Source organism: Carya illinoinensis, chromosome 13 (assembly GCF_018687715.1).
Source record: "Carya illinoinensis cultivar Pawnee chromosome 13, C.illinoinensisPawnee_v1, whole genome shotgun sequence".
In the NCBI taxonomy this organism is placed as follows: domain Eukaryota; kingdom Viridiplantae; phylum Streptophyta; class Magnoliopsida; order Fagales; family Juglandaceae; genus Carya; species Carya illinoinensis.
Window position 1 is genome coordinate 28,959,414 of NC_056764.1, and position 24,222 is coordinate 28,983,635.

A 24,222-nucleotide genomic window follows, 5' to 3' on the forward strand; every position below is an offset into this window, starting at 1 on the left:
GCTGCAGTTTTATGATTTGGCCGTACATTGGAATTTAAATGTTTTGAAACGGTAGAAATTGGAAAGAATGAAGAATAGTGATTGCTGAACTGGTTATTATTGTTTGTGTTCTATTTATTGAAAAGGTAGAAGCCAGCATAGTTCATAGAAGAAACACTTTCTGTCCACCGAAATCCTGGGTACTATGTTTAACTTGTAAAGATAAGAAAATCAAAGTCCTTTCCACAACTCCTAATCCACGAACCACTCTAGCTTGAGTTCTTATGTTAGAGCACGAAGAGATTAGATAGGACCGTTTCCCCTTCTTTGCTATGCTTGTCTCCCCTCATTTAAGAGTACGGACCTAAAAAAGAGTAGCCTCCATTGATGTATGTGAAAGAGTGAAAGAGCATCCTCTAAACTGGAGGTTTTACTATAATTTCCCTCGTAAAGATGAAACATATGATGCTTTAAACTCCTGAACTATTGTACTTCTATGAGCCTCACTAAATGCCCAAATATGAGTGTAGGGAATGGCCAAAACTCTTTCTGTGGATTTTGAATTCCAGATTCCATAATTTTGATGATTGCTATGAAAATAGTGCAGGTGCCCCCACAAAGGTAATTGACCAAACTTAAGAAAAGTTGAGGTACCGCATTTATGACAATGCATGAAGTGCATGCGGCGGATTCTAATACGACTATGGCTTCGCAAGTGCCTTCCTCTTCTTTGCAAGGAGGCTGAGTTGTTTTAGCTTTTGCCTAAGAATTTTTAAGCGTGCAAAATAGTTTTTTAGAATAAAACAGAGATCCATTGTTGTTTAAGTTTCATTTTCGAATTCAATTCCACCTGTACTCAGTTTCTTTCGTAGAGCACAACCAAGGGAGTAGACGTTGCTTGCCTTTAAGATTCTCTATAAGATTCTGCTCAGGGCTTCCCTGTGAGTAGAACATCCCTTTCCCTCTAGGGTTAGATATGTTGCTTTCAGTTCCATTCCATGAGCCAGGTTATAAAAGATCCGGAAAATGTTAAACATAATAGAAAATTTTATTAATAAAATTTAAATAATTGTAAGTTTAGGAAAATCCATAAGCTGAAAAGTTGAGAAAGTTTCTTAATGTCATAATAGGTCCTCATAAATAAAACTCTCTAATAATAGAATTACTCTAAAGGCTAGATCATGGTCTCCAATGCTAAGTCTAGCCTACTGACCCATCTTCAATCTCCTCAATACCTGGGATGTTTAAAACATAAAAATAAAGTGAGTGAATACTCAGTAGGTATATACATTTTGATAAATAATTTTTTTTTGCAAGTACTCAGTAACTATATACATCCTACAGGAAACAAGATGTTAAACAAATCTTCACCTTTAAATACCATGCATAGACTTCAAGAACAATCATACATATCACAAACCATTTTTTTCATCTCTGGTTGGCAACGCACATTTATGCCCCAAGTATAAGATCTTGAACATCATGGTTGCATACCTGCAGCCATAGGTGGAACCTGGTCAAGGAGATGGAAATCACTCTATAAACTAGGTGTTCTTGAGTGAGCCATTCTTGGTGGACTGTAAAAGATGGCTTGCCGTCCGCCCATGATCCTCTTGTACGAATATTGCTCAACAGGTATAAGGTTGAAGAAAACATTTAAAATTCATTTACGTTGCTCATACAGTCATATCTGGTTCCTTTCTTTCTTTCATCATTTAACATAAGTATTTATTACCTATCAAAAAAAATTTAACATAAGTAATTATTATATTCAAATTTCACCTTGTTAAGTGGGAGAAGGTTTGTAGCCTGCTCTCGAATGGCGGCTTGGGTATTAGAAATATGAGAATTTTAATCGGGTGTTATTTGGTAAATGGCTGTGGAGATATCATAAGGAACCTGAAGCCCTCTGGAAGATGGTGATTGAGAGCAAATATGTGGGCCTATGGGGGGGTTGGTGTACAAAAGAAGTGAGAGGTGTATATGGAGTAGGTTTGTGGAAACATATAAGAAGGGGGTGGGATATTCTCTCGATATACTCGACTTTGTTTAGGAGAGGGAATCCGAATAAAGTTCTGGTACGACATTTGGTGTGGTCATGTTGCTCTAAAGGACTCTTTTCCTTCACTATTTTGAGTTGCGAGGGACATAGAGGTTTCAGTAGCGGATGTAATGGGGAGATCAAGGGAGCAAATTCAGTGGAACATCAACTTCAGTGGGGCTGCACAAGACTGGGAGATGAGTAGTTTTGAAGCTTTTTATAGCCTTTTGTATGCTAGTAAACTGTGTAACTCACAGGATAGGCTAAGGTGGACACTTGCAGGTAAAGGTACTTTTTCGGTGCGCTCTTTTGATAAGACCCTTAACCAAGAGCTATCTATCCAATTTCCATGGAGAAAGCTCTGGAGAGATAAGGCGCCACCCAAAGCAGCGTTCTTTGTGTGGATTGCTTCCTTGGGTAAGATTCTCACAACTGATAATTTAAGGAAATATAGGGTGGTCATCGCATATTGGTGTTGCATGTGTAGGAAGGGGAGTGAATCTGTGAATCATCTCTTAATACACTGTGAGATAGCGAGAGGGTTATGGAATGAAGTCCTTGGCAGAGTTGACTTGGCCTAGGTTATGCCTGAGACTGTGGTAGCGGTTTTGGCTAGTTGGACAAATTTGAGAAGCATTCAACAGATTAAAGTAGTGTGGATGATGATCCCTATATGCATCATGTGGTGTTTGTGGTAAGGGCGCAATGAAAGGACGTTCGAGGACAAAGAGAGATCGATGGAGGAATTGAAAGCTTTCTTTACTAGAACTCTTTGTACTTGGGCCATTGCGGTTGATTTCAATGACTTAGACTTTCATGATTTTCTTATTTCCATTGCTCCTACATAGATAGGACAACTCTACATTGTACCAGGCGCTATGCCTATTCATTGATTAACATATTAAATTTACTCATCATAAAAAAAAAATAAAAAAATAAAAAAATATTCACATCACATAGTGGAAGCATACACACAAACAATTTACATTTCATTCTTTCATAATTTTGGATGCATAAATAGGGCTGCCAAAGAAAAAGCTTTACTTAACACAAATTTCAAAAAGAAACATTTTATTGAAATTGAAGAAACGAAGGCATACTGACCTTGCTTCCTAGCTTGCTCAACTTCCACGCTTAGCAACATGATAAAAACATCTGTAGCTATTACCATTTGGCATTTTTATTTTTTATTTTTTTATTTTTTTCTTGAGCTAACGCTGAAAGTCCCTTGTAACCTAGCATACTTTGACAGATATGATTTCCTTGGTTACTACATGTGTTTTCAAAGAAACTTATACTTTCATTCATGATTAATCACAACATTTACCCATGTTAAACATGAAACTTGTGTACTAGATGCAATGATACCTGTTTATTAGCTAGATTATACTTACCTCGTTTAGACTCGAGGCCCTTAAAATTCCAAGTTACTGCTTCTAGCATGTATATGCCACTGTTTAGGTGGTTGGAAAGGGTTATTGTGCTAGGGCTAGTTAGTTCATTTGTGGGGTCCTATAGTCCTTCTAAGGTCTCTGTCCACGTCTGTTGTCAGGCCTAAAAGTGAGCTTTTAGGCTGTCATGGTCAAGTGTCTGTGTACATGTCAGCATGTGTGTGAAAGTGTGAGATGTGTAACCTGCCTTGTCATTGTGGTGTTGTACTCTTTGAGTCCAATTTGTGCCTTAAACAAGCCATGCCTCAAGCTGGGTTACGACCTATGGCCTTTAGAGATATAGAACCTTCCTCAAAAAGGTCTGGACGGTCCCTGCAAGTGGATTTCATGGTGTATACGGCGCTGGGTTTATTCTGCTCCTGGCTTCTAACATGGTCTTGAAAATCTATTTTTAGTAATCAGTGTGTATTTCCAAGTATGATCAAGTTATATGATGTGATTAGTCATAAACATGTTTTTAAAATTACAACTCGATAACTCAGATTGTCAGAATGGACAGCATTCATAAATTTATTATTTACTTATCACAAATTCTCAGTAGTGTGTACTTGGCTATGGCTTCTCTTATGAATAAATCTTCTTGATTACCCATAAAAAAATTTGTAGTAGATTGATTGCAGGGATGAGTTTCTCAGTTTTCCAATCTTCTATAAATGAGAGTTGTCAGAAAAGACAGGTTTTGTATTGGTGTTCAAAAAGCACCTTCCAAGTTTAGAAATTTTCAGGCTCAGGCATGACAGTGAGATTCTCAGTTCTTCGGTTGTTTGAATGTGATGATATTTTCTGCAAAAAGATGTATTTTCTGCTGTAAATAGTGCAAATGCTGAAGCTGTCAATGAGAAATATGGACAGCCAAGTGTTTTGTTTATTGTTTTTTTAACATCAAATGGTTGAGTGGAGGATGCCATTTGTTCTTAGGACATTCTATTGCTTCTGGCTTCTTGTAATATAGCAGAATTGGGATTGGAGGGTTGAATAATTTGGTATTAGTGCAGGAGGCTTTCTCACAACTACTTGGGGAACAAAATGAACTCACACAGGAGTTGGCCTCACATGGCATGAGTATAGTATATGAACTTGGTGATGCAGCAATGAAGAAAAATTTGGTGAATGCACTTGTAAGCAATCTGACTGGTTCAGGGAAGAGGAAAAGAGCCATCAAGGTATTTTGGTATTCTGATATAGTGTATTGCTCTCTCTCTCTCTCTCTCTCTCTCTCTGTCTGTCTGTGCATTTAAGATTGAGGTTCCAGCTTTTTTGTATTGCAGCTTGTTGAAGATTCTGAAGTGTTTCAAGATGGTGCTATTGGTGAAAGTCTTAGTGGAGGGAAGCTGAGCACATATAAGGAGCTTTGCAGCTTAGCAAATGAGATGGGGCAGCCAGACTTAATTTATAAGTTTATGGATCTTGCTAATTATCAAGTTTCTTTAAATTCTAAGAGGGGTGCTGCTTTTGGGTTTTCTAAGATAGCAAAGCAAGCTGGGGATGCTATTAAGCCACACTTACGTTTGTTGATTCCTAGGCTTGTTCGTTACCAATATGATCCTGACAAACATGTGCAGGTACATTGTTGAGGGCTCTCGTTAGTTTTAACAAATTATCACACTATAAGTGTTACATATTTCATAATGTATCAACATCATTTCGACAGTATTGAGTTTTTTTGGCAGTTGTGTATGATTTCAAAAGTGGTATTTCTACCTCCCACTTATTTCAAATGATATGACAAAATATATAACAATCTCTTCTTGTTTACTCATGGCCTTTTATTCATGGAATGTTTAAGGATGCAATGGCCCTCATCTGGAAGTCACTAGTGACAGACTCGAAGAAAACAATTGATGAAAACTTCGATCTCATTATTGATGATTTGTTGATACAATGTGGGTCAAGGCTTTGGAGATCTCGTGAGGCATCCTGTATTGCCCTTGCAGATATCATCCAAGGTCGAAAATTTGATCAGGTAAGGAGATTTTTATCAATTCTTTTCAAGCAATTGCAAATTCAAGTTTAATGGCATGGCCTATTAGTAGATATTATGCTACCGATTTTGGAATTTAGTTCAAAATTTCATCTTGTGCTTATTTGGAAGTTGATTTAGAATGCAATTGAAGATCCTGTTGGGTAACTCATCTTGTGCATGAAGGGTTCACCCACCTTCATACTCTTATGTCTTGCAAAGAGGGTTTGTGCCGTTTGCAGTAAGGGAGATCCTTGCTTATCCTGTCCACACCATAGGGTGAAGGGAGATCCCTGTGTGGTGGTAGGAAGATCCCTCATGCAGTGTGGGGAGAGCTCTCTTTCACTGTGTGTGGTGGAGGGTGCAACTAAAACTGTAATAACCCATGGAGAGCCCAAAACCATATCTTTTTTTTTTTTTGATAGGTAAAAAGAGATTTTATTGATCCATGTAAATTGGCAAAGCCCGAGTACACATGAAGTATACAAGAAAGAGCGTAATTACAAACTACGTGCTACGGATAGTAGCATAAAAGTCATTAAAACTCATTCCGTTCAATACAATAGAGGAGGCCCACAATAACAAAGTATGAAAGAAAAAATCCCTAAAGTCAGCCGGAGAGCATTCTCTATCCTCAAAGCAGATGCCGTTTCTTTTGTTCCATGTGCACCGCATTAGACATAACAGTACCATCTTCCAAACAGCGGCAATCTGCCGATTACCCCTAATCCTTTGCCAGCATACAATAAATCTATTACCCTCTTTGGCATAACCCATGCGATACCAAGTCTTGAGAGGATTTCGTCCCATAAAACTTTAACTACTTCATAGTGAAGGAGAAGATGATCCGCTGATTCACTGTTATGTTTACACAAGAAGCACCAGTCCATTATAATTAGACCGCGCTTTCTTAACTTGTCTATGGTCAGTATTTTTCCATAAGAAGCCAACCAACCTTGAGAGGGGCATTACTCCTCCAGATGCTCTTCCAAGGAAAAGTATTAGGGGAGTGGGCTGTCAAGGCCTTGTAGTATGAGCGAACTGAGAATTTCTTGTTCCCTGTACATGTCCATAATAATCTATCCTCCTAACCTGCCCTATGTTTCAGTGCATATAACATGCTATAGAAATCAGTGATGTCTCCCACCTTCCAATCCTGAACAGCGCAAGGAAACTTCACAGACCAATGAATGGAATCAACAGTATTACACATATTCTTAGCCACCGAGGATTCCTGATCAGACGCAATTCTATAGAGAGAAGGGAAAACGTTTTTCAAAGCGACATCCTCGCACCAAATGTAATGCCAAAATCTGATTTGCGTGCTCCTTCCCATCTCATATTTGCAGTTGCCGAGGAAATCATCCCAACCATTCCGAATAAGTTTCCAAACTCCCACGCCATACTTCCCTCTTACTTCCTTTGAGCACCAACTGCCCCAGATGCTCCCATATTTCACATCCAAAATATTCTTCTAAAGAGCATTTTCCTCATGCAGATAACGCCATAACTATTTCCCAAGAAGTGCCTTATTGAAAGTTCTTAGTTTTCTTAAGTCCAAACTATCGTAGGCCAAAGGAGTGCATACTTTGTCCCATTTGACCAAGTGAAATTTCTTTGTATCTTCTAAACCTCCCCAAAGGAAGTCGTGGAATATCGTTTCCATTCTATTTGCCACCCCTCCAGGCAAAGGAAATAAGGAAAGAAAGTACGTTGGGAGATTAGATAACGTACTCTTAATAAGTGTGATTCTCCCTCCCTTAGACAAGTGAATTCTTTTCCAATCCGCCAATTTGCCTTCAATTTTCTCGATGATTACCTTGGATTTATGAGGGGCCCCAAGGGTTGCCCAAGGTACTTCAGAGGCAAGGATGAAACCTTACATTCCAAGATGACAGCCACTTCATTTAGGTTACAGACCCTACCAACCGGGACTACTTCCGTCTTTGATAAATTCACTTTAAGGCCAGAGACAATTTCAAAACCAAAGAGAAGTCCTCTTAAGGAGCGAACCTGATCCAGATCCGGGTCACAAAAGATCAATGTGTCATTGGCAAAAAGAAGGTGGGAGATTGACATGCTTCCATGCGTGGAACCGCTCACCGAGAAACCCGAGATGAGTCCCCTATCCACCACCCCTTCCATCATTCTACTTAGTACGTCCATGACAAGAATAAATAGGAGTGACGATAATGGATCCTCTTGTCTTAAACCCCGAGAGCTGTTGATTGGGGCCATTTTTCCCCAAAGTCGTACCTACCAAGGATATATAACAAGAAATCCCAGTTCACATGATAAAATGCCTTTTCCATATCCAATTTACACAAGATACCTGGAGTGCCGTCTCTGACTCTGCTCTCCAGACATTCGTTGGCGATGAGGACCGAGTCTAGTATTTGTCTTCCTTTCACAAAAGCATTTTGCGACTTCAAGATGAGCTTCCCCATGACTTCACTCAGTTGCTTTGCTAAAACTTTAGAAATGATCTTGTAAACCCCACTTATCAAACTTATGGGCCGGAAATCATTCACTTCCACCGACCTTGCCTTCTTGGGAATAAGTAAAAGGCATAGCCCAAGTACACAAAAGGTATATACAAGATACACCTAATAACCACTAAGCACTAGTGATGGATACAAACCATGCCTAGGTTGATACTCCTAAAGGACTAGTATATATTACATTTGGAGTTTCTTGAAATCATTATAAATGGCAAGAAATTTTTCCTGTCAAGCAATGCAGAATCCTATTCACCACCTTTTATTCTAAGTTTGGGATACTACAATCTCTTCCCATTACATCCATGACGTCCTCGTTAGCCCAGCTTGTTGTAGGTGACATGGGTCAAGTCCCACGCTTTTGGTTGAGGTTGGCTTTGATACTATTTGTAATGATCCAAGGAAAGTTGAGTCAATAAGATTTCATTAACCCATAAAGGAAGATAGAAAATGAGGGGGTGGGGAACCTCTACAAAATACCCCGTTACAATCAATATATATACAATTAAAAAACAAGAAAAGGGCAATGGAGCTAAAGCTTGGTTTGGGTCCACATTCCTCGAGTAGGCCAAGGAAGTGACAGCCAAAAGGCGATTTTGAATGCAAAACCGTAGAGGTTTGCAGTTATCCGATGTGAAGACGCAGTGGATAAAGGTGTAGCAGTTGATTGCTCCAAGGCATCTAATAGAACTTTCCACACTCTTGCCTCCCATGATCCTCGAATAGGAAGCAAGAAATCATGTCTACTTTCGGAAAAGAGGACAAAAAACTCTCTTGGAAATTGAGAAGAGGCCTGAGAAGCGCCAATATGTCAGGTGGTGTGGGCTCCACTCATAGGGGATATTTCTGTGCTGGTGGTGGGGGATGATAGAGCAGTGGGTTTCAAGGCCACAGAGGGGGTGCGTGTTGATGGTGGAGTACTGGATGGAGGTTGATTTAGGATTTTTCCTTTCCAAAACTGCAAGGAAAATGGAGGAAAAAAGATGCAACATAGTTAAAAATTGGGAAATAATGACAAGAATTGGCAACAAAGCAAAAAACACAAAAAACACATGGGTGACAGCGGGTGAAGGCTTAGCACTTGTGATATGGAGGTTGTAGGTGCCTGCCATGGTTGATCTCGGGGAGAGGGTTCCATTGTTGGTGGGCGTATATGAAGTTGATGGGCGTATATTAAGTTGATGGGCAGAGTATTGTAGATCTTTCCTCTAAAGTTTGACCAGTAGTGAGATAAAAAAAAAAAAAAAAAGAAAAAAAAGAAAAAAAAATGAGGGTAAATAATGGAGAAAAAAGGATGAGGGAACTCATATAAGGTTGGAGAAGATGAGGGTGAAGGAGGTGAAGGACAAAGAGAGGAGGGAGGGGAGGAGAGGAAGCATTTCCTCTCCATTTCGTTTATAGTTTGGTATCTAGAGAGAAGAGGGAGTCTGTCTCTCTAGAAAGTCAAGGTGTTGAACATGACTTCCCCTTGCCCAAGTGACATTTGAGATCATACTTCAAATGAAATTATCAATTTTACAATTGGAGTTCCTTGAAATACCCATGAAGCTTGGATATCGGTAAGCTAAGAATCTCTCATTAGGGCAACCTCTTGGTTCTACCCTTTGTTGTTGTTGTTGTCGTTCTAGTTGCACTTCTTGTTGGTGTAACCGTCATTGTAGCAATTCTTGTTGCTGCCTCATGATCTCTATCATCGTAATGGCCTCTACCATCAGTTGACTTCTGTCCCTTAGAGGATCATTCTCACGCCTTTCTCCTTCCGGTAGTTGTTCTATAGATTCCGTATTACGTGCCATTTGTTCCTCCTGAGGCATGTCTAAGCATATTACCAAACAAACTTAACAATATCTTGGACGATTCAAAAATATATATTAGCATTTCAAGCCTAAAATCTTGTACAAAAATCCCTAGGTGATTTGTGGCAAATTTTCCAATGTTGTATTGCTCTAATATCACCTTGCGATGCCCCCAATCTTTGCTTGTGATTTGACGAAAAATTGATATGTCAGGATACGCAATACTGGTTACACATCCTTTACGTTCATGATAGTTAAGATGCATGCACCTAGCATGATACTAACAATATGAAATACTCGCAGTGGATACATAGATACATTAAAACCTCGTTTGGTTACATAATCATCGCATCTAATCATTACAACTTTCCCAACTTCTAAACAAAATACAAAAAACAATTTGACTTTTTCAAATTTCAAAATAAAAATAATATTATAATAATATTTTATTAAACTTTCATCTCATCTCATCTCATATGTGTAACCAAATGAGGTGATTTTGCACTAGATAAAAATTGCATCCCAAATTTAAACTTTAAATTGCAACCATAGAGAGTATGTATATATATATAAAACATAAGTACACCACAAGCTATAACATTGTCATCCATCACAAACACGTAACCATCTTTCTCTCCAAAACACTCTATATACATAGTCAGTTCATTACAACATTTCTATTTTACACCTTTGGATCAATGGACTGTCCCTCTTCATTCTGATCTGATTCTACGCATTTGCAATAAAGTCTATGGTTCCGATGAGCGGGGCCGTAGTGGGACTACTAGTGGCAGAACCAACAATGTTTTTAGGGGGAGCCAATTTTTCTACTATGTGACATATTTATATGAAATAAAAAGAGATTAAAAAAATCATAAAAACGTAACTATATATAAAATTATATTTCGATAATTTGCTACATACATGAATAAATAAAATTCTAAAAACACAACTTAATATATGTTTTTTTTTTTTTTTATCGGTAATCAAGAAATTTTATTCGTGAGAATAGGCAAAGCCCAAGTACATAGGGATTATGCATGCAAAGTACCTAACTAGAGTTTACAACTGATGGTAGAAAATCATGGACATTTAGTCCGTTACAAACAATGACCCCCACCCATGAAAACAATGTTTTAAAGAAAAAACTTTCAGCTCTTCCATTGTTTTCTCATGGTTGTCGAAGCTTCTATCATTTTGCTCCCACCAAATACACCAACACATACATATAGGGACTATTTTCCAGATTGCTACAACTTGTGAATTACCTTGGAGACCTCTCCAGCTTACTAGAAAATCCACCAATATACGAGGCATGACACATAATAAGCCAACTCCTTAAAAAAAATCACCTCGGATGGTCCTGGCCACCTCGCAATGTGGAAATAGATGGTCGGCTGATTCTCCATCTTTCTTACACATGCAACACCAGTCCAACACCCCGACGTTTCCTTAGGTTATTTGTTGTGAGAATTTTGCCCAATGTTGCTGTTCAAACCAAAAAAGCTGATTTTGAAGGAACGTTCGTCTGCCAAATGCTCTTCCATGGGAATGTGGGCATGCCTGGGCTCGTTAAAACTTTGTGAAATGATCTGACTGTGAATTTACCTTTCTCGGAAGGGCTCCAAATCATCTTGTCCATGGTACCCTCGATCATATGTACAGAATATAGTGCCACATAGAACTCTGTGATAACCTCCAACTCCTAGTCCATGGTACATTCTTTAATATATGTTTCAGATTTCTGATGATAATATTTTGTAGAATAATATTCATCCATTATTATTTTTGTAATGAAATATTTAGAATTTATTTTCTTCATAGAAACTATCAAGTGATCTTTTAGAAAGTCATCTTTTATTCTAGTATGTAAGCTAGTTTGTCACATTTCATGTAAAATCTAGATTTTTTTTTTTTTTTTTTAATTTTTTAATTTTTATAATTTTTATGAATAAAAATTTTATTAAGACAAGTAACAAAGCAAAGGCAAGTATATAGGAAGTATACAAAAACTGAACCTATTACATGTCAGGAACTAGAAAGGTATCGTATTCCAAATAACGGCAATTTGCACATTACCGCTTAAACCTCTCTAACAAGCAAAAGGGTCCACCACGTTCCAAGGCATCACCACCAAGCCATACCACACATATTGAACACTTCATTCCATAACAACCTGGTCACATCATAGTGTAATAATAGATGATCCACTAATTCACCAGATTTCTTGCATAAGAAACACCAATCCAAAACAATTAATCCACGCTTCTTGAGATTATCCATCGTCAAAATCTTCCCTAAAGAAGCAGACCAGCCAAGGAACGCAACCTTTGATGGCACCTTATTCTTCCAAATACTCTCTTCTAAGGAAAAGGATGAACCCCATGCATTTGGCCTAGACAACGTCTTACACCAAGAACTAACTGAAAACTTCTTGTTACCAGTCAGCATCCAAACCATCTTATCCCTCCTATCCCTCCCAAGCTGAGTGGCATACAAGAAACCAATTCAGAAACAGCCCCCATTTCCCATTCATTCACACTCCACTGCAGAGATCCACTGGAACAATCCACAGACTCAGCCATCCTGATTTTGAGAAAAACGAAAAAGATCTGGAAAAACAGCACAAAGAGCCTTACCACCACACCATGGATCATGCTAAAAATGAATTCCAGAGCCATCCCCAGCTAGAATTGAGACCTTAAATAAAATTTTCTGTGTCACAATCTTGATATTTCCGTGTCACATTAAACATATAATGCTATAATTGAGACCTTGAATAAATTTTTTCTTGCTCAATGAAGTCTAGAGGATAAAACCTCTCAGTTATTTTTCTGCTAGATCATCAACCTTAATTGATTTTTCTTCTCTTTTCGATTTCGATTCTATACTAAGAAGTCTAATATTGTGTAACAAAAAACTTTGGGATCCATATTAAAAAGTTTATTATTTCTCCTAAACTTAGTTTTAATTTAATTTTGGTGAGGCCACAATTCCGGCAACATTTTGTATCTCCGAGACCGGTATGACTTCCTCAAGTATTGTTGGTGTCGTTGCCACCTCAACGGCCACCAGGTTGTCATACATCAGATCGCCCATGTCCGACGACCTATTATGTGATGTCCCGTTCGATAGTTCATTGGCTCCAACGGTGATTTCTTAGTTCTGGAGGCTGGGTTGATGGAAGGGCTGGGCCATTTCTTGGGCTTAGCCCACCAACGCTGGGTTACGGGTCTTGAGGCCATAGGGGTTGGACTGTAAGCCCAGCCCATATCGTTGGTTTACCCTTCGGATAAAACTGTTTACCGTTTCCCTTATTTCTAAGCCCCCATTTGGATACTTAGAATATTTTATTATATCTGTAAATAGTAGTGAAATGGGTTGAGTTAAGATTTTTTATTGGGTTTTGGGAAAGGAGAGAGAAAAGTTAAATAAACATATTATAAAGTTAAAAAATTGTTTAAATATAATCTTTTAGTATTATTTTTGTTAGGAAGTTTGGGAAGTTTTATAGGATTTTGTTTTTTGTTTGGGAGTTTGGTAAAGTTGTAATGGTTATGTAATATTAGATGAAAAAGTTGAAAATTTGAAATTGAAAAGTGTTTTGTGTTTTAGTGATGTTTGGAAATGAAATATCTGAGAATATTTGAAAATACTTTAGAACAGCTGTGTTACCAAATGGACCCTAGAACCTCCATTTTGAGGCTATTGGAGGTTAATTGCTTTGCACCACAACCACTGAACAAAAGCCGCCCCCCCCCCCCCCCCCCCAACCCACCCACCAAAAAAAAAAAAAAAAAAAAAAACCCACAACCTGAAACCTCTCAATGCTTCCTCAGGGCTACAGTGAACTATATTGGCAGAACCATCGCATGGAGTCAAGACAATCTACACGTATGACTAAACAAGGCCCTTTTCCGAGTCTGTTTGTTGGATGGTTCCAGCCCCTTTCAATAAATTCTTCCCAGATTTTCCCATGCTTTCTTGCACCTCACGAAGCTTCATTGCCATTTTTTTTGAGCCCTTCCATTCCACTTCTTCAGAGATTATGCTGAGGCTTCTTCTTCCACCCACTCTATATTCCATTGGAGTCAGGAATCTTCCATAAGCATTAGAACCTCTGTGTGATGAAAGCACTACTGCTTACAGGGGAGGTTTTGTAAAATTCCTTTTTTTCTATTTGAGCAAGCACACTCCTCCAATGTCTACACCAACCATTTCACTGCTGAGGATCCCAAAGCCAACTCATTCACCACCTTTCTACCTCACTTTATGATACGCACCGATCGACTACCTTTCAATACAGATTAGTTTCGAGTGACCCATCTTTAATGTTAACGACAAACAAAGAAGCTGATGATCATTGAGAATCCTTCATTGAAACAGTACAGAGAGATTCAGGTAGCATGCTATATCCCAAAACTTTTGTTAGTTCATTGTACAAGGTGTTGACCTGCCATTATGTTAGTCAATTTCCTTGGAAGTGCATTTGGGGATCCATGGTGCCAAGCAAGGTTGCTTTTTTCTTCTGGTTGGCATCTCTTGGGAACATCTTGAAAACAAATAACATGAGAAAGCGTGGTCTTATCGTTGTAGATTGGTGCTCATGTGTAAGAAAGATGGTGAATCTGTTGACCATTTATTTTTTTCGTTGTGAGATGGCTAAGACAATTTGGGACGAGATTCTTGGTAGGACAGGTATTGCTTGGGTGATGCCTAAGACGGTGGTAGATCTTTTGGCTTGTTGGAAAGGCATTAAGGGTAGTCATCGTATTGCTGCTATTTGGAAGATGACTCTTTTTTTTTTTTTTGATGTCGGGGAACCCCTCCAAGGCAGGGCCCTTTGGACCTACCCCTGCAGAATAAACCCCGGTCCCGTGCACCGCACCCTCGGAATTTTCCCTACACGGAACTGGTTAAATCACTAGCTTTTCACCAGGGAGTGTGGCCCCAAAGGATTGTTTGCACCCATGAGGTGTTGAACCTTAGACCTTGAAGGGAATGAGACCCCAAGACCAAGGCCTTCACCACTTGGGCCAACCCCTTGGGGTTTGGAAGATGATTCTTTTATGCTTGATGTGGTGTTTATGGTTGGAAAGAAATGGGCGGTGCTTTGAAGATAGAGAACGTTGGCTGGGAGGAATTAGAGAGTTTTTCTTACATACTTTATGTCTTTGGGCGAATGTTCTTGTTTTGAATGGGGACAATTTTCGTGATTTTCTTTTAGCTTCTACTAGTTTCTAGCTTCTATTCAGGTGTTTTCTCTTATATACTTCATGTGTACTTAGGCTATGCCTATTGAATTGATTTTTTTTTTTTTTTTGATAAGTAAAATTATTTTATATATCAGAAGGAGTAACCAAGTACACTGAACGTATACAAGAAAACACCTAGCCCATAATATAGCGCCCCTAATGACCCAAAAAAGCCCGTGAAAAACAACCCAAAATACACATCTTATTACTTATAGAACATCGTATTACTTATAATAAAACATCTTATTACTTATAAAAAATGAAATGCCATGTTCATGAGATATTTTCGTATAAGCATACAACAGACACACTTAAGTAAAAGATTCTATGTCATCACAGCTAATGTACAATCATATGCCAGAAGATCAAAAGTATATTTAGAAGGAAACTTAGAACTTTTCCTCACTGTGTTTTTATTCACTTGTACCAAGTCTAGCTTTTGATTAAAACTCTTGCTAAAATTACTAATTAACAAGCTTGCTTAATTAAAAGAGTATTCGCTAAATGGCCGGTGGAACTTTACTGCTCGCATTCCAATCCTCATAATCCTCCTATTTTCATTATATGCTCACCTAATCAGAGCATAGGGTGAAACCAAACCTTATTTAACAGAAACAGAAACAGAACTTATTTATATTTACTTACAAACTCTAATCTCCAATGTGTCTCCTTTAAGACAACTCTTTGCTATTTTGTTTCAGCAACCGATTTAGTAAGCATCTAACTCTTCTGAAGTTCTAAACGGAAAGAAAAAGTATAGGGTAGTAACTACCAACTAAGTTCCCCTGTTACGGCCAAGCTGTACACGTTAAACACTACAACTGGAAAATGGAGACTCAACCCAAGATATGATTGTTTAGCCTATGTTCCAGCAAAGTTACTGTCCTCATAATTCATTGTGTAATCACCTGTCATTAACATATTACAAGCTTAAAACAGAACCTAACTTCAACTTGTACGCACTGCTCGACAACCACAATTTAAAAGACCCCAGTTGTACATTAAACATAATAGCTAAACACCACCCGAGTTCTGACTCTTCATGGATTCAAAGATTACGTCGCATCAAAATCTTGCACTAATTGAATATCGTAGGAATCATAACCTGAATTAAAAGGGTGAAATGCACTTACCTGTATAAAGTCCTTGGTGTAGATGACTTCTCTTGAAGGAGTTATAAGCTCTCTCTCTCTCTCTGTTGTTTTGCCTGAGTCTATGGAGGTTTGAGGGGGATCTCGGTGATGCAAGTTTGAGTAAACAGCCATGTGAAAGTGAAAACGCCGCCCAGTAAAAAGAACTGGGTTAAGTTTGTTTATTCCAGACTTTTTATTCCTCTAGCAGGTGATGACAAGTATACGATGTGGTGTCAACAAAAGCATGAGGTGTTAAAATTATAAGTGTGAGGTTTCAAGAAGTTAGTGTGAAAGGTGGAAACCATGCATTATCTTAAGGTTTTCTAGTCACTTAAGGGTATTCTGAGCATTCTAAAGAGTATCTGGGGACACTCAAATCTCTGGGTTCCAATTACCTTGTTCTCCCACCTTGCACGTTACTTGCCATATGCCCGCCTAACATTTTACTCACCTGATACTTGTTCGCTTCTTGTCTTGCCCACCGAACACCTTGCTCACCCAATGCTTTGCTCGCCTCATGCCCGCCGTTTTACTCACCCGATACTTGCTTGCTTCCTGTCTTGCCTGCTATTTGCTCGCCTCATGTCTTACCCGCTTAACACTTGCTGACCCAAAACTCACCCGCCCCACACTTTTCAGTCCAATTTCTCCTCAAGTATCTTAAGTGGGGAGTTGTGCCTAAGCCAAGGTTCTCACACTTCACTAGTTCTTTTCAAGAATTCCTTAGTTAATAACTTAAGAGTAAAATATGTTTCTAGGTGGTGAGTAGATAAGGCAACAACAATTCTACAAGATGCTTTTCAGGGTGCTACAGTAGCAAAAACAAAAAAAGTTGACAAATAGAGCCCATCGTATCAGACATTATTTATAGTTATTTTGGTCTTATATGCAACATGATCTTTGAAGAAATACTGCTGTCTCCTATCATATCTGTGTAACTTCATTAAGCTTTAAATATCATCCATCAATCTAGTTACTAGGTAGTTCGTTGTCCCTCATTTTCACAATTCTTGGAAATATGTAGCTAGTTTTTTGTAGTTTAGGAAGAGCCGGTTATGAAACTTTGGCTTCCCCACGTAAAAATGAGTGGAAACTTCTTGGATGTGCTGGTGATAATTATGCACGAGTTTTTTTAATACATATAAACTCGCATTTGTTGGAAACAAAGAGTTAATTGCACAATAAAAGAATACTAAAAAAAAGAGGACATATGTTTACTGGATTCAACATTGTTGTTACTATTTATTCTTTTTGTTGTTGTTATTGTTATTATTATCATCATCATTATTAATTGTATACATACCAATTTCACTTCGGAATGCATAAAATACTGTGTATTGGAGTATATACTCTATAATTGCATTGCATTGGAGTATTTTACCCATACGCCAACATTTTTTGTTTTGTTTTGAACATTGTCTTTTTATATGTATTCTTTTTAACCTAAAAAGATGTATTTTGAATTTTTATTCATTTATATACTTTATTCTGGTTATGGCTATCGAATAGCATGGCCAGTATTCTTGTTTTCTAGTTGGATTGAAAAACTCATTTCATTTCTGTAGTTTGAACCTAAAAACTAAACTTCCGAGGGTGCAGTGCACGGGACCGGGGTTTATTATGTAGGGGTGGGTCCAAAGGGCCCTGCCTTGGAGAGGTTCCCCGACATAAAAAAAAAAAAAAAAAAAAAGTTTGGACCTAAAAACTAGTTTAGAACTCTATCGATTCAATCTCTGTTTTCGGTAAGTAAAGCTCTGATCATGTTAGCTGCATACCAGAATCCTGCTTTACACACACCCATGTTCACCACTGCTCATTTTAATAAACAAGAGTAAGCCTCTGTATTCATATGCATAAAAAGATCCCATGTGATGTTTCTAATTCTCTAAACAATCCTCTCTTACTGAATAGTGGTATCCATTAACTATATTTTTTCCATGTAGATCAGAAAGCATTTAAAAAAATTATGGTCAGCAGCATTTCGAGCCATGGATGACATAAAAGAGACAGTTCGTACATCTGGAGACAAATTATGTCGTGCAGTATCTTCATTGACAATGCGACTTTGTGATGCATCATTAACTGACATCTCAGATGCGAGCCAAGCAATGGATATTGTCCTACCTTTTTTGCTTGCTGAAGGCATATTAAGTAAAGTTGACAGTATCCAGAAGGCATCTATTGGAGTTGTTATGAAACTTGCGAAGGTTAGCAGTGTTCCGCATTATCATGACGCTCTCTTTTCTTTTTCAGTGAAAAATAATTGGTATTTTCTGTAAATATTGTACTAGCTTTAAAATAGTGCTGCAAAATGTCTACTTTTTTTCTTTGTAGACTCTTTCAACACAGCTGGGGTCTTTATATGAGAGTTGCTATAGCCTGTATATAGGCATCATATTTTGATCTATTTGCAGTAAGATGAATGCATTATTGCAACTGTCAATGGACAACTTTTCCGTCCATAATTATTCTTCTTTCCTTATTTTCACCTTCCTTAATTTACTTAGGCTTGTACAGTTAGCATATTTGACAGAGTATAGTTTCCATATAGGGCTAGAATCATTCAGGGAATTACATTCTTTCCATGTATAGAATTCTTGTAAAGCTCCGGTGAACTCTTAGGGCTTGGCTCAAGTGGTGAGAGCCTTGGTTTCAGTGGTATGCTCCCTCTAGGTTTAAGGTTTGAACCATTGGATGAAAACAATTTCTAGGGGCCACATTCCACGGTGAAAAGCTGATAATTTACCTGATCCGCATGATGGAAACAGTATTAAAAATAACAATGCAGAGTGATTGAATGATTTTACTTCTCAATTCATTCAAATAATATACTGATAGTACAATGAATTAGATGTGTTGAGCCTAGCATTGACTTTCCTTTAGGCAATAGCACCAACAAATGAAAGGACCTAATACTTTTAAGGAATTTTGTTAAATATCTCCAATATATTAGTAATGACCTCACACTTCTAGAATATAATGCAACTACTAGCTTGCTTTCTATGAGTTTATGCGAATAGGTTTGCTGGGTATGGGGATAATGTTTGGCTGGCTGTTAATGCATCATTTTGTAATTAATTAAACAAAATAAAACCTCAATCCTAACAGCTAGAATCAGTTATGTGAAATTTTCTCCATCATGCAAAAGTCCCCTTAGGCTTTGTTAAATGACTGGCCATCATGTCATTTCTAACCACTCTTTACCCTTATTTCCCTTCACCACTTTCAACTTGAATCATATCATTCCTTCCTCAAGCTTACCGGCATGGTGCCTCCTATAGCTTAACACCATCTGCTTTTGTTTTTGTGTTTATTTTTCCTTGTCACCTTTATTTGTTTTAAGCATCCTCATTTGTTTTGCCTCATATTCTTGGGCACGTTGCTTGGCCATCATGTTATACATCTAATTGTATCTGACAAACCCCATGATAGATCTTAGCCTGTTTCCTACCCATCTCTTTTTGAAATGACACTCTTCACTCCCATGTCTTTATCAAAACCTGCAGCTAGCAGACCAAAGCTTGGTGCAAAAACTGAAGACTATTCTTTTTAGTTCCTTCCTACAGGGATTATATACCCTGCTCATTTTTGTTGTTGCTGTAAACAACCAGATCAAGTGTGCAGAGGGGAATTGTCCATTCGGAGTTTACAAGACAAAATAACCCCTAGGGGTTGGCTCAAGTGGTAAAAGCCTTGGTTTTGGTGGTATACTCCCTCCAGGTCTAAGGTTTGAACTCTTGGGTGCAAACAATTTCTAGGGGCTATCGGACTGGGGGGATTTTCCCTTGAATTACTTAGAGGCGCACTTGCGGAAAACTCTTCACCGTGGCCTGTGCACCCCCTAGATTAGTCAGGACTTTGTTTCGAACACCTAGTGCCAAAAAGAAACAAACAAGACAAATTTGAATAGATGGGTTGGCACTTTGAGATATGTGCATAGCACAGGACAAAGTGGACGAGATAATAATTCAAGATACTGCTCCTGTGATGTGCTGTATCAAATTAACCTATTCAACGGAGTTTGCTCCAACTATTCATTTATCGATTCATTTTTTTAAGTATTATAACCAGAGCTTTCATTAAAAAAAGAGATTTATTTATCTCCTGGCTAGGGGTTGTGGCTTCAGTTGGAGGTGAGTAGTCAGAAGCCTTTTATGACTTATAAGGTTCTAGGCCTTAAAATTCTAACCTCTTCATCCATTAGTTTACCTATAAAAAAGATTAACCTCATCATCAAAGCATCAACAGTATAACAGTTGAGTGTGAGAGCCTTCTGCATCTGGAAAGTAGAATATCCTTGCTTCTATGCATTAAGGGTTATATTACCAAGCATATATGATTTGCGGGAAGGATATGCAAAACACATTTACTCACTTAACCTCAATTATATAGTAATAAGCTTTCTTTTGGCAAAATGAATCTAGCAATTATGGCCTTGCCCGAGCAATTTCTTCTGCTTGCACAAGTTTCAAACTGTCATGTGGTTTAGTATAATTGTAAATTAGTAACCATGGTGTATGATTTCCTTCTTTTATTTATGGCACATTTTCTTCTTTTGTTGAAGATTCTCTTGGATTTTTTGCCTTATTCACAGGGTGCGGGGATTGCCCTCCGTCCTCATTTATCTGATTTGGTTTGTTGCATGCTTGAAAGTTTATCGAGCCTCGAGGACCAAGGGCTCAATTATGTTGAGGTTTGACATAATCCTCTGTGCCATTGTAGCATTTATATCATCATGTGTTGTCTACTTTATTAATTTATTTTTCTTTTGCAGTTGCATGCTGCTAAAGTTGGAATCCAAACAGAGAAGCTGGAAGATTTGAGAATTTCGATTGCAAAAGGCTCTCCCATGTGGGAAACGCTTGACCTATGCATAAAAGTTGTAGATACTGAGTCATTAGATACACTGGTTCCTCGTCTTGCTCAATTGGTCCGCTCTGGGGTAGGCCTTAATACCAGGTATGTAGTTACACCGCCTTTACATTTTTAGTTCATAGTAGTTGGTGTGAACAACACGGATAGGGTTTCAAATATCAGTTTTGTGATAAGTACTTAATAATGCACATGTCCAAAAGGGAAAAGGTTAAAATAATTTAAGAATTGATAGGGTATGAAGTTAGGTCAAGCCCCTCTACACACATGATACCATGTCTATCTTATGATAAGACTATGGACGTCAAAACATAATGCCCACAAAATAACCCGTAGAATTGATTATTTAACCTAATAGGTTCATGTCATAAATTCTTCAGTTAGCTCCTGTTATAACTGTTTCCAGTTGAACCACAATACACTATACCAATTTTCTAAGGCTCATTGTGTTTCATATATTTACCTCTTCTGAAATGAGGTTCATTTGATGGAAAAGTTTCTGTACTTTCTAGTGTGGATCCTTTTTCCAGTTGGTAGAAATGCAGGTGTGGTTCTAAGCTTCACTTTTTCCCTGAGTGCCTCCCTGTCTCTTAAAAATATACATTTTTTTTATATGCACTAGGTGTCCAAGAACTTAGTCCTGACTAATCCTGGGGGTGCACAGGCCATCAGCAAAGCATACATTTAACTTTGTTAGACTTTACAGAGGATGATGCATGTATATTTTGGTCCCAAATTCCCATAAATATGTTTAAAAATGTAGATTATATGACTATATGACTTTAAACAATTGTCTAGTTGGATGTTTTTGTAATCAACGATATTGAGGTATTCTTTATGATAGTTCTGTCTGTAGAATTGCAAATAGTTTAAGTTCTTTGAGTAGTTTTCCTCCCTTCTTTTTTGTTTCCTTTTTCTTTGTTAAACTCTTTTTTATCGGATTAAACTTTACTTTGTAATTGTGGAGAGAATCTCTTATTTCCACCCTGTACAATTGTGGAAAGTAATAAAGTTATATTTACTTTTCAAAAAATAAATTAAATAGTGGTCTGCATCATATTTCTGTTGAATAAGATACAAACCTTAATGCATGTTAAAAATTCTGTGTTTTAACTACTACTTGCATCCCATAATGTGCAATTTAATGGCTTTTTTCTTTCTCCACAAGTTCTTAGTGATACATGAACCGATTAGCCTGCACAAAAAAAGAACATATATATGCTTATTCCAAAAACCTATTGGCTTACATAAACCTCTAAATTTCCCCCAAATACCTTTGTAACAAAGGAATGTATCAGCTGCAATTTTGGTATTGGTCACCCATTAAAAGTTAAAGTTTGTGAGTTTGACACATTTGCTCTCCTTCAAACTTTTGCATTTGGCTGTTGAGTCACTCATTATGGGATTGGGGGAATACATTGTAGTGTTATCTGATGCATAATATAGTGCAAGTTCATTATTTGTTTATCCTTCTTTTGATTCTTATTTGCTCCTAATGAATCTAACAACTATAGTAGCACAAGCTCTTATGGATAAAGGAAGTAGCACTAGAGTTGCACAAAAAAACCCAGGACTGATCAGATCGACCAGAACTGGCTGAAAATTCAGACAGAATTGTTTGGTTTTTCCTGGGAACCAGTCGATTGTTGGTCCTAACATATCAATAGCTGAGAAAATCGGTTGGACCATCAGTCTAGGTGCCTTGGTTCACCTGAACTAGACCAAACTGATTATTCTTATTATAATATAATATAATATTTTAGACATATCTATACTATATATTATTATAACGTCCCCATTTTGCCCCACCGCCAAGATATTAAGTTTGGTTTCCCTTTTAAGATTTCATTTGCTTCTACCGTATGTCTCTTTCCCCATCGGTCTTTCGCTTTCTCCTTCTCCATCTCTCACGTTCTCTACCAGTCTTGCCCAAGCCGTCCATTGAGGTTTCCTTTGTCATTGCTATTGGAGAAACCTCCTCGCTCCTTGGCATAGTTTAGTCAAAGAAGATACCTCCCACATCCCTTTAGTGCCGTTCTCGGTTCCACCCCCTAAGTAGCACCTTCTGTGTGATAATCCAAGGGAATCCCATGCCACAACTGGGCTTACATTCCAAAAGGATTAGTCAGTATTCTATTTGGAGCCTCTCATATTCATTAAACCACAAAATCATCACTTTCACAAGAAATTTGGGGATCCCTTTCACTGTCCTCCAAAAACACTTTTGTCATCTGAAGGCAATTCTTTGGCTTGGCCATCATAGCAATGAATGTCTGATTGTGGACTCAGATTAGGAGAGCAAGAGGGTTGTGTACGGGAATCTTAATCGAAAAGCAGAGGGCGCCACCCAAGTATAGAGGAAATATGCAATAGGAAACTCCTAACTATATGGTGTCAGATTTGGCCGAATGACCCCTTTGAGGTGCTTCCTTCTCATTATAAAAAAATAGTTCCAGAAATAATTACAAAGATAAGATTGAGAATTCAAATTTGAACCTCAACAAACTACATCTTTATATCTTTCTAAACTAACCTGATTTTATCCTATCTAAATATGTACAAGTTTAATTTAAATAAAAGATAAGATTAGAATATAAATCCTAATCTATTTGAATTTCAGTCAATAAAGTAGGAGATTAGCTGCCATGTAATCCTAGCCGCAACTTAGTAAGGAAAACTCTAGTTTTCCTTTGATACCCTCACTCAAACTGATGCTAGGGAGTTGACTAGCAGCAATTTGCTAACTAGGTATTGATACCGTTGTTGAGTGTCAAAGTTTTGGTAAAGATATCAGCTACTTGGTGTTCAGTGGACACATGAGGGAGAATGATAACTTTAGACTCATAGGCATCTTGGATATAGTGACAATCAACCTCGATATGTTTCGTACGTTCATCAAAAGCTGGGTTGGCTACAATTTGAATGGCAGTTGTATCATCACCATGAAGAGGAGTGGGATGTGCCTGTGCAAAGCCGAGTTTTGAAAGAACACCATGCAACCACATAATTTCCGAACATGCAGTAGACATTGCCCGATATTCAGCCTCTGTAGATGACTTAGATACACAATCTTGCTTCTTACACTTCCAAGAGATAAGAGAATCCCCAAGGAAGACACACCATCCTGTAGTAGAACGTTGAGAGTCCGGACATCTAGCCCAATCTGCATCATTATAGGCAACTAATTGAAGAGAAGAACCCTTAGGAAAAAACAGTCCACGATTAGGAGTCCCAAGT

The 24,222-nt window shown here is 38.0% G+C and overlaps 1 protein-coding gene across 2 annotated transcripts in view; it reads left to right on the forward strand.

Annotated features, from left to right (window-relative positions):
* LOC122291736 (proteasome adapter and scaffold protein ECM29) overlaps positions 1–24,222 on the forward strand; it is a 68,799-nt gene that overhangs the window by 34,535 nt on the left and 10,042 nt on the right. For both annotated transcript variants that reach the window (XM_043099666.1, XM_043099665.1), the window contains exons 21-26: positions 4,467–4,634; positions 4,740–5,033; positions 5,258–5,434; positions 18,057–18,320; positions 20,708–20,806; positions 20,888–21,072. In XM_043099666.1, coding sequence (XP_042955600.1) covers positions 4,467–4,634; positions 4,740–5,033; positions 5,258–5,434; positions 18,057–18,320; positions 20,708–20,806; positions 20,888–21,072 — 1,187 coding nt within the window. The remainder of the gene's footprint in view (positions 1–4,466; positions 4,635–4,739; positions 5,034–5,257; positions 5,435–18,056; positions 18,321–20,707; positions 20,807–20,887; positions 21,073–24,222) is intronic.